The sequence below is a fragment of the Harmonia axyridis genome, chromosome 6 (genome assembly GCF_914767665.1).
Source record: "Harmonia axyridis chromosome 6, icHarAxyr1.1, whole genome shotgun sequence".
Lineage (NCBI taxonomy): Eukaryota > Metazoa > Arthropoda > Insecta > Coleoptera > Coccinellidae > Harmonia > Harmonia axyridis.
This window is the reverse complement of record NC_059506.1, coordinates 38,952,832-38,968,214: the sequence shown is the minus strand read 5'-3', so window position 1 is coordinate 38,968,214 and position 15,383 is coordinate 38,952,832. Positions and strand designations below refer to the sequence as shown.

At 41.1% G+C, this 15,383-nt stretch overlaps 1 protein-coding gene across 3 annotated transcripts in view; it reads left to right on the top strand.

Annotated features, from left to right (window-relative positions):
- LOC123683325 (protein rhomboid-like) overlaps positions 1-15,383 on the top strand; it is a 101,818-nt gene that overhangs the window by 76,542 nt on the left and 9,893 nt on the right. For 2 of the 3 annotated variants that reach the window (XM_045622295.1, XM_045622294.1), the window contains exons 5-6: positions 12,184-12,296; positions 12,653-12,773. In XM_045622295.1, coding sequence (XP_045478251.1) covers positions 12,184-12,296; positions 12,653-12,773 — 234 coding nt within the window. The remainder of the gene's footprint in view (positions 1-12,183; positions 12,297-12,652; positions 12,774-15,383) is intronic. The other variant, XM_045622296.1, reaches the window with a different exon arrangement.

Below are 15,383 nucleotides of genomic sequence, written 5' to 3'. Positions count from 1 at the left end.
AGAATCGAGTGTCAATCAGCACGAATCTTCGTCGATCGGCGTCCATAGCCTCGGAACCGGTGCCGGTTCCCTCCTCATTAAAATATGATCAGCTGGTGGGTTCCGCGCGGACCACGCGATAATCCAACCGCATTCCAGCGCGATTTCTGGAATCCAGTGCAGCAGTGCCAACATCTGTGTTTTCTGCGCTAGAGGGAGACGGAGACACGTCGTGTACTACGCAGATACCCGCCGGTTAGGTGGAATTCCATCGCGGTGTGCGACGAAAGTGAAACGGGTGCGAGTCCATCGAGCTTCGGAGACGAGAGGAACGTCTATGCTCGCCTATTTGTACCGCGAACGTAAAAAATGCCACTCTGTGTGGTAACGCCGTCTGCCCGAGGGGGACAGGTGCTTCTCGGCGAAGAAGACCGTTCCGCCGATGGAGATTGGAATCGCAGAAGCGGTTTTCAATTTCTGTGCTTCTGCCGACCATAGACGGAAATTTTCTATGGTTGACGAGGGGGTGTGTTCCGAAATTATCTCTTCACCGATTGGAATCGCAGAAGCGGTTTTGAATTTCTGTGCTTCTGCTGACCATAGACGGACGGAAGTTTTCTATGGTTGACAAGGGGGTGTGTTCCGAAATTATCTCGTCGTTTAAAAGATTTTTGACGCGTTTCACCGCTATAATCGGGTTCAACTTCAAGACGAGGTTATCTCGTAGGAATCCCATTTTTTTGTTATCGTCGGCGCCGATAAAGATCGACTGTTGTTGTCAGATAAGGGGTCCTCGGCGTCCCGGGCGATAAAGCGACCCGTGCAAACATCGGTATCGTCGCGGCGATAAATTTCATACGAAATGCGCGTCACAGGTGAGAGCGATACGGCGCTATGGCAGTGACCTCTGACTCTTCGTTGCGCCGCCGGTCCAAAGGGGCAGGGCGGAGGGTGAGAGGGGTACGAGGCTGGGCACGGCGGCCGTGGGAAAAAGTGACGTATGCGGGGGCGTTTTATTAGTTGTGTATACATATAGGGGGCCCCACGCGCGCCCACCGCGCTCAGACTGTTGACCTAGACGGGGTTTTGCATAATAATTTGTGTTGTCGGTTTTTACCGACGACGGGATGGACCGAGTGATGTCGTCTGGCCGCTTTGCGGACTAGTTTCGTCAACCACTTCGTCAGTTACAGAAGTTTACTTAGTTGTTTAGCCCGAATCCAAAAAGATCGTTTTTCCATTATTACAATTTTACCATCATTACAATTTTTTCATTAAATTTTCTGAACCGAAGAACTGTGAGCTAAAACGGTAGAACTTACGATCATTTTGCCTCAGTAAGAATACAGTCATTACAGTTTTTCATTAAATTTCCTAAATCGCAGAACTGCGATCTAAAACGGTAGAACTTACGATCGTTTTGCCTCAGAATATAGTCATTTCAATTTTTATCAAGTGTTCTGAACTCCAGAACTGCGATCTAAAATGGTAGAACTTACGAATTAAGTTTTGTCATAGTATTCGTCAGTTGGCGAATTTCTGATATTGCTAATAATTTTTGAGTTGAATGATTATAACTGATATTTTACCCGAATAAGCAACGAACTAACGATCTTGAATTATGGAAATGGTTGTTAACCTGTATTTCGACGATTTCACCTAGTTATAAACGGCAACATTTCAGATTATCACTGATTTTATTGCACGAACTGTCACCTAAAATGGTAGAACTTACAACCTGCGATTTTTCATCAAAAACGTTAGTTCACGAGCTAGTTAAGTACCTTGTCGGTTTTCTACATTCAGTAGATCGCAGTTCTGACCGTCTGTCAAACAACGCCGATGAACGGCTTTCACTCATCCCTATTTTTAAACGCGCGTATCAATTAGGGACAATTGCCCGTAAAAATAGTATCTCTAGAGAGGACGTTCAGCCAAAACATATATGAAAAAAGTGTAGTTCTGGCGTTGAACGGTCGATAATATCGAGAGTGTATGGTCAAAACATTTCACCGCTGTTTCTTCGTTCGGCGTTTTATGTGCGTGGCACCTGCCCGAATTATGTTCATTGGCGTATTTTTAATGAGCGACAGACGGTTCGGACCCCATTTTTATTTTTTCGTCGCCGCTTGACATTAATCGCGTCGCGTCGTTGACTGAGCAGACGACAAAGAATGCCGGTAACGCCGCTATGTGCAAGACAACGCCGCAAAAATAGAATTGACGGGCGTCTGAAGAGGACGCTGATGCGTCGGTACTCGGGATCTTCTTCTGCTCCTACATAATTTTGGTATTTTAAATTTTTCTCTACTTACGCCAGTTTTTTCTCAACCTCTGTTGACCTGTTCAGGTGGATCTTCTAAAATTGAGATAACCGAAAAATAACTGTCCTAGTTAACAGGCCAATTGAAAAGTCCCATAGTAAAACACATTTTTTTGACAAAATTCGATTTTATTATTCAACATAGTTGTTTTCGACGGCGATACAGCAATTTTCCAACTTTTCGATAACATTTTTCTATTACGATTTGTCTTTCGCTTCAAAATAGACCTCAGTTTCAGCGATTACTTCTTCATTGGCGCTAAATTTCTTTCCAGCGAGCATTCTTTTGAGGTCTGAAAACAGGAAAAAGAAGCTGGAGGCCAGATCTGGAGAATACGGTGGATGCAGAAGCAATTCGAAGCCCAATTCATGCAATTTTGCCATTGTTTTCATTGATTTGTGACACGGCGCATTGTCTTGATGAAACAGCACCTCTTTTTCGTCAAATGGGGCCGTTTTTTCACGATTTCATCCTTTAAACGATCCAATAACTCTATATAATAATCGCTGTTGATGGTCTGGACCTTTTGGAGGTAATCAAGAGAAAGCAGTCCGATTTAATTATGTCATAGAGTGCATATACGTATCAGATCGGTGGGATACAATTTTAATTAATCTCTAAGACCGATATGTTCGCCGTTTCGAAATATGCCGATTCCCATATCAAGTCGCGTTCCCACGTCTCGGCCATTTGCCTTAATTGCCTCCGAAACCTACGGACATCCCCAATTTCTTCACCCGGCGTGTGAAGGTCCTTTCACCTCTTGGTTTCGGCCTGTCGCGATTCTCACGACCAGCGCGTTTTCTAATATCAGATCGCGCCGTGTGTGGAAGATGTAGAGTACGCGCGAGAGATTGCTTTTAATTATCCACTCTATATAGCCGGCTAAGTGCTCTTTTTTTTTGCGCCCGCTTAATTATGGGAATTGTTTTCCATTAGAATTAAGACTAAGAGCCTAGCGCCTTTTGTTTTCCGCGCGAGCTTTTTCATTCCGTTTCATTAACGTGGGACCCGATCGCGCTTCCGGCGGGTCAATCAGTTCGGGCAAAACGTAACGTCGATGGCGGAAACGGGCCGAACTTGAAAGACGAAAAAAAAAGTTAATTTTTCACCGAAACGGGAATCGGCAGTTTATGGTCTGGTGCGTCGCCATAGAGGACGATTATCAGGTGAAATTGGACGTTAAGCAGTCGTGTACCAATGTGGTACGAGACCACATGTCATTGAGGTAACTGCATGCGATTTTGTTGGAGCGGGGTGCTTTGGCTTTCCCATCGCGTGGTAATACGTTACAAAATATTCAGATCGTTCGACGTTTTAAACTGTACCTAGAACACGAACTTGGTATTAAAATGTTTTGCCAAAAACGTCGATATTGATCGTTTTTTTAGATTTCTATGATGAATTATTTCGCGTTTTCAGAAATTCACTGGAAAGTGGTCATGCGAAAAGCTCTCTACGAAGAATTGTTAAAACTTTAAAAGTAACTTATTCAGCATCCACGTCAGGTTTGAGTAAGATGCGTAGAAAACCTAGTGTGTCTACTTATACCTGTAAAACTTTCAGACAAAACGGGAGATTTTTCAGATTTATATCCACTTGATTTAGAGGGATCGCATCTGTTTCAGATGGCGTATACATCGTTTATATTTGACATTTCTCTCGATTCTCGACTCTCGTGATCTTTGAGTATAGAACAATAATATTTTATACTCTATGCTCGTAACAATCTTATATACCTACTCTGTCATTATATTCCATTGATTTCATTAAAAATTCTATAGGAACTGAATTGTAATTTATCGTGAAAGTTTGTAAAGTCTAAAATCAGTATTTAATTTTTAAACGGCGCCAGGCAGATAGCGGGAATTCGAAAATTTCTGAAGAGCGCCACCTTACCGAACTCTGGTGAAGCAGAACACCAAAGCAACAGATGGATATCTCGAAAAGTCTGAAATAAAATCGAATCAGTACACACACCAGGGATTCTATGCGTCTCAGGTTTGAGCTTCATCTATTGTTTTATCTGCTTAGAATGGAATTTGGAAATTTTACATAATTCATTGAATAAAATACATCGACGTCAAGTCCGGATTTTTCAAGCGCTCGTTTATAATCTGACCTGAATATGACCTGTCTACGCCAATGCCGACTCTCGTAGATGTAATTCCCGAACGTCGGGGGCTCGGTTACCCTTTAACCGTTTCGGCCGCCGCCCCCCGTCGTGCGCCACTTACCGGATAATCATTCACGGCATCCGCCGATGGATCGACCACCGCTCCGCGCGGCCCTCTTGATTTATTGAAACATTGATCGCCGCCGAGCCGACCGGCCCGTAAAGTGACGTTTGACAGACAATCGATTAATAATGAAGTTGTTAAAATTCATATTCCAATTTATCTCTGGCACCCGAAGGCCGACGGCGGCGGAGGCCGTCGCCCGAAAAAGAAGAACTCGATCGCTCTGTGCGCGCCGAGTTTCTATGGTCAGCGGGAATTTCATCGGAAATACGTTATTTTACTTTTTCATGTCGATTCTTTATGATTTTTTAGGTTATCTTGAAAACCACCCTGTTTAGTCTTCAAATTGACATTCTACTCTTAATTGCAGATTTTCATTTCGATAAAATTTGAAATTATGATAAAACCTTAGACCATTAATAAGAAGGAATGGAAATCGCCTTGTAACTGATGCATTTGTTTTGATGCCAACATTCGTCACTCCTTGTTTGACGGGACACTATAGCAGTAGCGTAACATAATTTGATTAATTTCGAAATCATCAATTTATGCTCAAAAATAATTTACAATGTGATTCATTCATGAAAATTCTTTCGTGTTTCAAAGGGGTCAATGTTTTTCTCAGTTTAATGATTTAGCTATTGTGAAGTTATGAAAAAAGGATTCCTGATAAAGCATTCAACAATCAAATCAGGATTCTCCACGTCTATAGTTCGCACACACAATCGGCTGGCTCGATTGTGATTGGCGACACTAAACTTCCATTTCTCTTGTATTCGGGATCGAGCACAAATGTTTACTTTCCGTTCCTTCTATCTTTATTCTAGGGGTAAAACGTAATTTGGAGCGGGAAAATTTCTCTCTAATCAGATTATGCCTATTTACGATTTTACTTAGTATCAAGCTGAATAGTTCGACGCGTTTTTGTTTTATCTGTACAGATCTTATCTCGGTCAAACGCTGCACTATTTTTCCGTCAACTCCACGATCATCGTATAGTAATGCAGCCGATGATTCAGAGATTTCACAACGGAAATTTAATCGTTTTTCCTTTATCTTTACGATGGAAATCTATGAGAATCGACAATTAGCCGAGTATCCCGCTTCTCACACACACATCATCGGCCGAACTATGTTCAAACGTGGGAGCGGTCTCGCCGATCAAACATGACATACGTGGTCGAAGGTAACGGTTATTTTTTTTTTATTATTTCGCCTTTCGTAGAAAAACCGTAGACGGAGACTCGACGACATGTGTAAATGCAAATCCGATTTCTTAGGCTATTAGCGCGATCTGCTTTGAATCCGACCGCTCGTTATGAGCCACTCTTAATTGGACAACGAGCGACTCCCGTGTGCAGATTTTCCAGTTTTTTACCCGATCCTACCATGCCGGTTATTACTCACCTCTTCGATTTTTTCCCTCTCAAATCGCAACCATAAAAATCTTTCGGCTGATTGCCTGATTTATATTCGCGTTTTGGCAACATCTCGTCGTTTCCTCTATGACGCTCATATTTGGGGTGCGTTCCGTTCGAGTTTTTTCAGAAACCGGTTGTGTTATCTTTTTAACCAATTCTATGACCGCCGTTGGGGTGTATTCCGTTAATGAGAGTGTCGGCGCGACGGATTTCAGGTTGAGGTTGGTCCAAAGGCGACGTCGTCGGCGTCTGAATCAGCTGATGTACGTCGACGGCGGCGCGAGAGGATTCTAAATTCGCAACGTGCTGTCGCGACCGGGGGGGTCTTGGGGAACGCCGCGAATGCCTAGAATAACCTGTCGGTGAATAATAGAGCTATGAAAAGATCGCACTTGGCCGCGAGTTCATTGCCACGACGGTTCGGCATCGGTTTCACTTTCCTCTACGCTTCTTAGCGGACGTTTCGCTCCTATTTCGAAGTTTCGATTGGTTTTTTGAGCGCTCGTTATCATTGCGTCAGATATCTTTACTTTTTGATTTTAGAACCGGGAAATACCTGGAAACTTGAAATTTCAAGGAATGGTTTCGGATCTTGAATATAAACATTAGGCGCTGGTTTATTAATGCGCCAAATGGCGCCCTCGGATACTACAGAATTGTACCGTAGAGCGGTGTGAATTTGCACAACTTTTTATAGTTTTCTTTGTGTAACTTTTTCGTTTTTTTGTTAAATGAGTCCCGTGCAAAGTATGTTTAATTTTAACATTTTAGTTATCGACTGCTGTGATTAGAATCAGATGAAAATATCTTTTTTTTTATTTTTGAAAATTTGGCCAAGTGACCCGCAAATCAGTGCGAGTTTGCCAATGCCTTAAAAAATGCGTTTTATGGCAATTTAATGAAGTGCTGGCGGTATATGTTAGTGCACTAATGCCTCCGGGTTCGCCCATATGTCTTTTGTTAATTTTATTCCAAAGAGTTCTTCTGGGAACGTTGTACACTTCGGAAGCTGTCTGTATTGAAATGTTTTCATTTCGAACTGCATTGATTGCTCGGATTAGTGTTTTTTCCGTATAATCACTATATGTATTTCCTTGCATCCAACTTCTTTTTGTATCGACGACCCATAATAGTGCTTCAAAATAAAACAGGTGAAACAAACCTGCTATATGGCAAAGTCTCTCGCCAAAGGGCCACAATAGAAAAATTTCCCGAAATGTCGAAATCCTCTCAACCAAATGTTTTCAGTTTTTTTAACGTGACGTTTAATGAATGTAGTGTAAGCTGCTTAAAATCTTTTGATGTACCGTTCGCCATATCTTCTGCACAACTCCTAGTGTTTCGCATATATACCCACGTTGAAAAATTACCCGCTCACATAACATACCACAGCACACCATTCAAAGTACGCCAGACGACTGCGACTGTTGCAACATGTAGATATATAGGCTGGTTAAAGGTTCCGATTCGTGAATTCTGTAAGATGTTGCCAACTTAACGAAAACAAAGTGAAACTTAAAATATTAGGCAGTTCGGCAAAGTCACACCGCTCTACCGTAGTTAAGCTTATCTAAGGGCGTAATAAGCCCATGAATGACAAGTGAGTGCTCAAAAGCTCTCGACTAAATATGAATGCTTCTCTAATTTTTTTTCTTGGAGGTCGTAGTGTAAGCGATAATCTATTTCTACGATTCTTTCGGTCATTGCGAAAACCGCCTTTCCTTTCGTCCTTCGACACCTCGACTCCTATGTAATCCGGTAACGTTGCATAAATCCGATATACCTTGCCGTGATATATGCGCCACACACAAGAATGAATGGAATGAAACGCCTATATTATTTTCCGCCACGGAAAACAATCGTCCTTATCTCGTTCTGCCGATCTGATCGCGGATATGTGTTAGTAAAGGCAAGGTTAGACGCCTGTTGTTTCAGCTCATGTATACCGGATACGCGCGTTCTTTTTGTGTCTCCGCTATGCTGATGCAATTTGGAAGCGAAGGAAAAAACATTGTAATAACGACGACGTTACGGTACGCTGCCCCGTTGGGTAACGACATCAGCCGTCCTAGTAACGGATTTAAGCGATTTTAAGGCTCTATGACCCGAATGTCAAATTGAAGGAACGATGAGACCTGACCATAGAGTAATAAACATAGATAGAGGGAGTATACGCAATTTTTACTTGTCCCCAACATGGTTAGATTACGTTGTCGGATTGTGATATATTTTCAAATCCACAATTTTACTATATCGTTATGAATGTATTTTATATTGAATGAAATATATTTATTTGAGTGATTCCCGATTAAATATGCAAATTTGAATATTTGGAATCCGATATTTTTCCTAATTGTCGAATTTATAATAAACAAAATATTTATTATTTGCTGTATCTACCTGCTGAAATCCAAGGTTTGGCAACTTTTGCTCTCCTAGTGTTATCGGTTGTTTCACGTCGTTTGACGATCTTGAAGTTTGTTTTCCGAATTTCTGATATATTTATGTATTTATTTCAATATATTTTGAGTTGATATGAAACGTTGATTTACTATTGGACATAAGAAGTGCGTTCTTTTTGGAGAAACTCGCTAATTGAGTGAAATATCGTATCACTGATATGTTTTCATTTCCGCGCGCTTCTTGTCAAATTTGATAGTTCATGTTGGGGACAAAACTTGCCTATTATGCTCCCTCTATCTACGTTTATTTCTCCGAGGACCTCACAAAACGCCGCGCGCTAAGTCTAATTTATTCCGATTTCGCTTGGCGGATTCGACCACCTTGATATCGCCGGTGCATCGAGCGGCAGATGCCGCGTTCTTCTTTTTCCTTTTTCGGGCCGCATGCAGCACCGGTAAGTAGACATTTGATACGAACCGGCCGGGTAAAAACAACAGAGCAACGCGCCTCCTTGATCCATCCACCGAACTGCAGCCTCTAGTTAACCTCTCGTACCGACGTAATTTCTGGTTTACCGCAAATAAACACCGTTCACAACGTCCGAAAACACTCCTACGGCCGGCCGACGTACCCTCGGACGTCTCGCATCCTCCGCTTTCGGCCGTGTGAACGTGAACCGTGTGAGCCACGGGGTCGTTACGAACCTACCTCGTCTTTGTTTTTTTTTCCTGCTTTGGTTCGTGCCAAAATAGCCGCTGCTATCACGCGATTGAGGTAGATGCAGTCAATCGATAGGAATCGCATGCATTTACGTCTGGCCGACTCGACGAGAATTCTGAAAATATACGATAAAAAATACCCTTCGTACGACCTTACACAATAACTCCTCGGATAAGTCGATCTATGTTTCAAATTAAGTATTATTTTAATTATAATATGGAACTTCGTAAAAAAAGCTCTGATCTCGTAGATTTCACACGAACCTCAGAGTAATCATCATAGATTGAGGGACATTATTTTGTGTAATCGAATTTTGTCCCCAACATGAACTATCAAATTTGACGTAAGTAGGGAAATGAAAACATACACTATGTCCGAAAAGTATGGAACAAATTCATTTTTAGCTAAACAGACCATTTTAAGAAATAATCCTGAAACACGTCGATTTTTGATTTTAATTTACCGTATTTTAAAATAATAATCTAATATACAGGGTGAATTACTTTCGAGTATTGACGTCACCATCTTTTTTTTTTTTAATGGAACACCCCCATTTTGTCTCAATTTTCCGATTACTCTAGCTGAGCTGATTCCAAAAATGTATCACATGTTGGTTCCAATTGGTACAGGTGGACAAAAATACAATAGTTTTGTGTGTGTTCATAAAGTAACGCGTAACATTTTTTATTAGTTAAATTAACAATATTATCAAAAATACTTATTGTCTAGCGGCAATTGGTTTAAATGTAACACCCTGTAGTTTGTTACATTTTTAAATTAATAAAAATGTATAAAAATGAGAAATAATTTCCTTTATATTCTGTCTGCTACACCAAAAGTACCAAACATGTTTGGAAGCAGCTCATTTTTATTAATCTAAAAATGTAACAAACTTCAGGGTGTAACATTCAAACCAATTGCCGCTAGACAATAAGTATTTTTGATAATATTGTTAATTTAACTAATAAAGAATATTGAGCGTTACTTAATGACCACACACAAAACTATTGTATTTTGTCCACCCTGTACCAATTGGAATCAACATGTGATACATTTTTGGAATCAGCTCAGCTAGAGTAATCGGAAAATTGAGACAAAATGGGGGTGTTCCATTTAAAAAAAAAGACGAAGACGTCATTACTCGAAAGTAATTCACCCTGTATATTAGATTATTATTTCTACAATAAATTAAAATCAAAAATCGAGTTGTTTCAAGATTATTTCTTAAAATGGTCTGTTCAGCTAAAAATGAATTTGTTCCATACTTTACGGACACAGTGCAGAGAGATAGAAGTGTTAAGCGACTAAAGTCGGGATATGGCAGAAAAATGGTGAAATTCCCGTGATCAGTCATGCCGTTGGTATCACGCGGAGGTGCGAGTGTAACCGGAGTTTTCAGAGCGGACTGCTCCCGATTCCGGGTGTATCGACACACCGTAACGGTGATTGAATTTTCTATATCAGAAATCGCCTAGATGCCAATGCAAATCCGTTGCGATAAAGAGCGTAGTCGATGGGAAACGATTCTCGAACACAATGGCTCTCTCGGCGGTGCATAGAATAATGCGAAAAAAATCGTTCGGCGCGGTACAGAACGCTCGTTTGTTGCGACAGATGGAGTAACTGTACACTAACTATAGAAACGATTCAATCGCCGCGAGTCGGAGCTGTCAGGGAACATAGAGAGGGAAAGACGACGGGATAATTTGGTTTGTGTCATAGAGTAATAAATGTTATAGATTTGGAATTCGAAGTAAAACTGTATCTACCTGCTAAGTTGCATAGAATTCCTGGTATGTGTACTGATTCGATTTCGTTTCAGACTTTTTGAGATATCCACCTGTTTCTTTGGTGTTTTGCTCCATCAGACTTCTGTAAGATGGTGCTCTTCAGAAATTTTCGAATTCCCACTATCTGGCTGGCGCCGTTTTAAAATGAAATACTGATTTTAGACTTGACAAACTTTCACAATAAATTACAATTCAGTTCCTATCGAATTTTCAATTAGATGAATGGAATATAATGACAGAGTACCTATAGAAGATTGTTACGAGCATAGAATATAAAATATTATAGTTCTATACTCGAAGGTCACGAGAGCCGAGAATCGAGAGAAATGTCATATATAAACGATGTATGCGCCATCTGAAACAGACGCGATCCCTCGAAATCAAGTAGGTATTAACCTGAAAAATCTCCCGTTTTGTCTGAAAGTTTTAATAGTATAAGTAGAAACACCATGTTTTCTATGCATCTTAGGTTCTTCTTAATATCTAATAACTACTTGTTTCTTTTTTCGAGTTATCGTTATTTTCTTCTGCAATGCGTTCTCTGTGGCCGGGAATCATGGGTGGCCACAGACTCGCCCTTTTTCTTCGTAGCCGCGTCTCAGTCTAGAAATTCGCTGAAAGCGAATAAATTCTCGAAAGTACCATTTAATTACGGGGAACTCGGCATGCCGAGAAGATCCCATTGTACTAATTACAATTCTCCCCAAAGTAATTAACAGTTTATGGAAGGATGGCTCCGAATAATCAACGAACGGTATGCTCTATGAGCGTGAAAAGTATTTGAACGAATTCACAGAGTCGAGGAGAATAATGGTCGGTGGTCTCGGTCCGCGGCCTTCTGCCGTTTACGGAAATGGGAATTCTTCACAGATGAAGTCTACGTTCCCGTAAATTTATGCGCCTAACCGTTGAAGCATTTCGAATGGTTCGGTTAAAATGCCGTCGCTACAATGGCTTGCGGATTTTCAATTTCGACGCGGAATTCCTTCTTTATCGGCCGGCGGAAATCGTTCGCTCACTTGTCAATTTCATAGAATTCAATCGTATAACCTCACCTCCAATGACTCACAGAATTTCGCCTTTTGTCAAAATGACATTTCATAGAATACTATCGTAACCTCATTCAAAGACGGATTCATACAATCCGTAACTGAATAAATATAATCATAGAATTTCATCTCTTGTTAGTTTGACAGATCCACAGAATCCGATCGTAACCTCCCTCGAGGGGTGCGATCATAGAATTTTTCAGCATAGTGCCACTCTGTTGTAATAGATTTCTGACGTTTTTCCTGCTTTGTTTCAGATGACCGGCAAGAGGACTAGAAGCTTCAAATGCGCCGTTCATCACCGGGATAGAGAGGTTTCCTCGGAGAGCGACTATCATCTGATAACAGAGGACCCGTCAATATTTCGCAAGTATGTACGATCCCTTTCCGTTTCGAATTTCTCCGCTTTGGCACCGGCCGAGAAAGCGTGAACGCGCGAACGCCAAAAAGAACAAGAGGCCGACGCCTGCTTCTAAAATAGACGCCATAGGCATCCGTCTGCGTTTGAGTAATGAGCTGTTACAACCTTGACACATGAAATTAAGTTGTTCCGTCTACAGGGTTGTCCGAAAATTCATCTCTCCGCGCGAGGTTAAAGCTCTAATTACACTTAAACGTTTCGATTTTTGCAATTCGTTTTGTGCAATCGAAATATGAAGCATGCTTGCATGATTGTCTCGTCGTTGCATGCGCCAGCAATTTTTTAATGTTCGATCTCTGTTTCAGCAGGATGGTAACGATAATAGCCGATCAGTTTTTGACAGACGACAGGGATAGGAAGTACTACGCCGACAGGTACACCTGCAAGCCGCCTCCCGTCTTCATCTTGCTCATCACGCTAGTAGAGGTAAGTGTTGCAGCAGCCACATCACAATCGTACCTATATCCCATATATCTCTTTTTTCGTCTTCCGAAAACAAACACGCATCGCTAGAAATAAATAGGAAGCGCTGCTGGCAATTCTCAAGGCACAAGAACCACCCGATCTGGTCTAAATTTAAAGACCGGTTTCGACGTTTACGAAAACCGAGCAGATGCACAAAATTCCGGGGGTTTTGACCCTCCTTGTGCCGTTGGGGCGGCTAATTTTAAAGTTTCCGCGTTTTCGGAAAGCCGTCAGATGTTTCTACGGGGCACGAGCGATCGGTGAGGGATTGATGAGGGTACTTTGGGTAGACGCAGTCAACACATGGCTCAAAATTAAGATTAGGACATGAATAGTTACTTTTCTCAAAATTGTCAAATTAACAGTCCAATTGAAAAGTCCCCGTTTTACCATAGTAAAACACATTATTTTGGCAAAAATCGATTTTATTATTCAACATAGTTGCCTTGGAGGGCGATACAGCGATTATAGCGGTCTTACAACTTTTTGATACCATTTTTCTAGTACGATTTGTCTTTCGCTTCAGAATAGGCCTCACTTTCGGCGATTATTTCTTCTCTGCCGCTAAATTTCTTTCCAGCGAGCATTCTTTTGAGGTCTGAGAACAGGAAAAAGTCACTGGGGGCCAGATCTGGCGAATAAGGTGTATGCAGAAGCAATTCGAAGCCCAATTCATGCAATTTTGCCATTGTTTTTATTGATTTGTGCATTGTCTTGATGTAACAGCACCTTTTTTTCTTCAAATGGGGCTGTTTTTTAATAATCTCATTCTTTAAACGATCCAATACCGATGCCATAACCTTGCCAGGTGACTGTCAGACTGCTGTCAAATTTTGACACGTATCGTTTGAAAGTTGGTACTAACTAAAAATCATATGGATTTAATACCAGCACCACCATCTGTGCATCAGAGCGGGGACTTTTTAATTGTCCAAATATCTTTTTGTATCTCTTAGAATCAGCAACTTTCCATGGTGTGAGGCACTTCTTTACGCAGTAGACTAGACCTTTGTAGAATTCCTTGTTAATTTATAGCAAATATTTTTCAAAATTCACACAATATGCAGTAACTCAGATTTTGGAAAGTTTGTTAACATTTTCGCCGAAATTATCTTTGCTGTCGTATTTTTTTTTCGTGCGGCTATCGCAGATCGAATCCAAATCTACCGTTCGCCAGAAAATTGGGCTCGATCGATGGGCCGACGCAGGTAGTCAAAACCATATGGGCCTAATGAATCAGAAGAGGGTGGAATTGGGAGAGAGCACGTGCCGCCGAGTATATTTATGTGCCGCTTCTCGTTTCCCCGAATCTAGAAACGCCAGAAGAACTATTGATTACTTCCTAAATGAGCTCGAGGGTGCCACGAGCCAGATGCCGTGGATTTTATCTGAATTACCGCAATCCTAACATTCACAGAAATAGAACAAAGGGGGAGGAGAAATGCCAGACGTGCTGATCTTCATTGACAAAACTGGCGGTTTTACCTTGAATACAAAGTTACGAATTCGTTAATTTCAAGTTTTACAACTTGCTTACTATCCTGGATGGAAAGTAAGGAGGCACTACAATGTTTTTGCACGATATAACTTTTTTATTTCTTACGGTATAATATCTGGTCTTACTTATTGGTTTTTAGGCAGAAAGCGTCAGTAATTGATTTTACCGACGCCCTTAATACTTACCGTCATTTCTAGAATAATACATTCAATTTTGTCAACAATGAGAAAACAGAATGTAGACAAATTTCGCTATATTGTTTTACAAAATAACCCACTTAGGCATATTAAATATAAGAGTGTAGTTGGTACAATTGTTTATGCTTATTCCTCCAATTGGTACCCACTACAACTGATTTATCCGGAATACTAAATACATTTTCAGTGATTAGCTAAAAGCTAATTCATTTAAATCAAAGTAAAAATTTGAGATTACCGTGCAAAAGACATTATAAACATCACGAACAAGAACTAGTTATTTCAGACTGTAATTGGAGTGGTTGCAACGATTCTCTTTGCTGTTCTTCACACGTAATATAGGCGCTATAACTTGTCGATAAATAATTTTAAAATAGTCTCCTCTTTTTTTGTCGGTATGATGTCAGCCACTTTGGCATTTATCTCGCGGCCACCATTTACTCAATTTAGCCTGCAGTCCGAAGAGGAAACGTTTTATTTTCTTCAAACGAGCCTTAACTAGGTGACGCCATCCGGAAACGTATCTAGACCAACGGCATAATTGAAAAATTGCACTCGAAGCGCCGCATATCCTCCACAGCGTTATCTAATTTTCCGTATCCTGTCCAACGAAAGACCGCGAGGTCACGTGTCTACCGCGCCGAGGAATTCGTGGAACGCATCCTCGCCTATACCTACACTTCCGTTTACGTTCGGTGTTCCATCCTTCGTAATCCCCCCGTTGACAGATCAAAGAGGTGGATCGATCTCTTCTTCTTTTATTTATACGGTCTCCTCGTCTGCGGCGGGGCTATTTGCGTTATTTATCGCTTTGTTTATTCTCTTATTTTCGTCTTTTTTCGGGGCCTTGATGAGCGGTTGATATATAGTAATGGC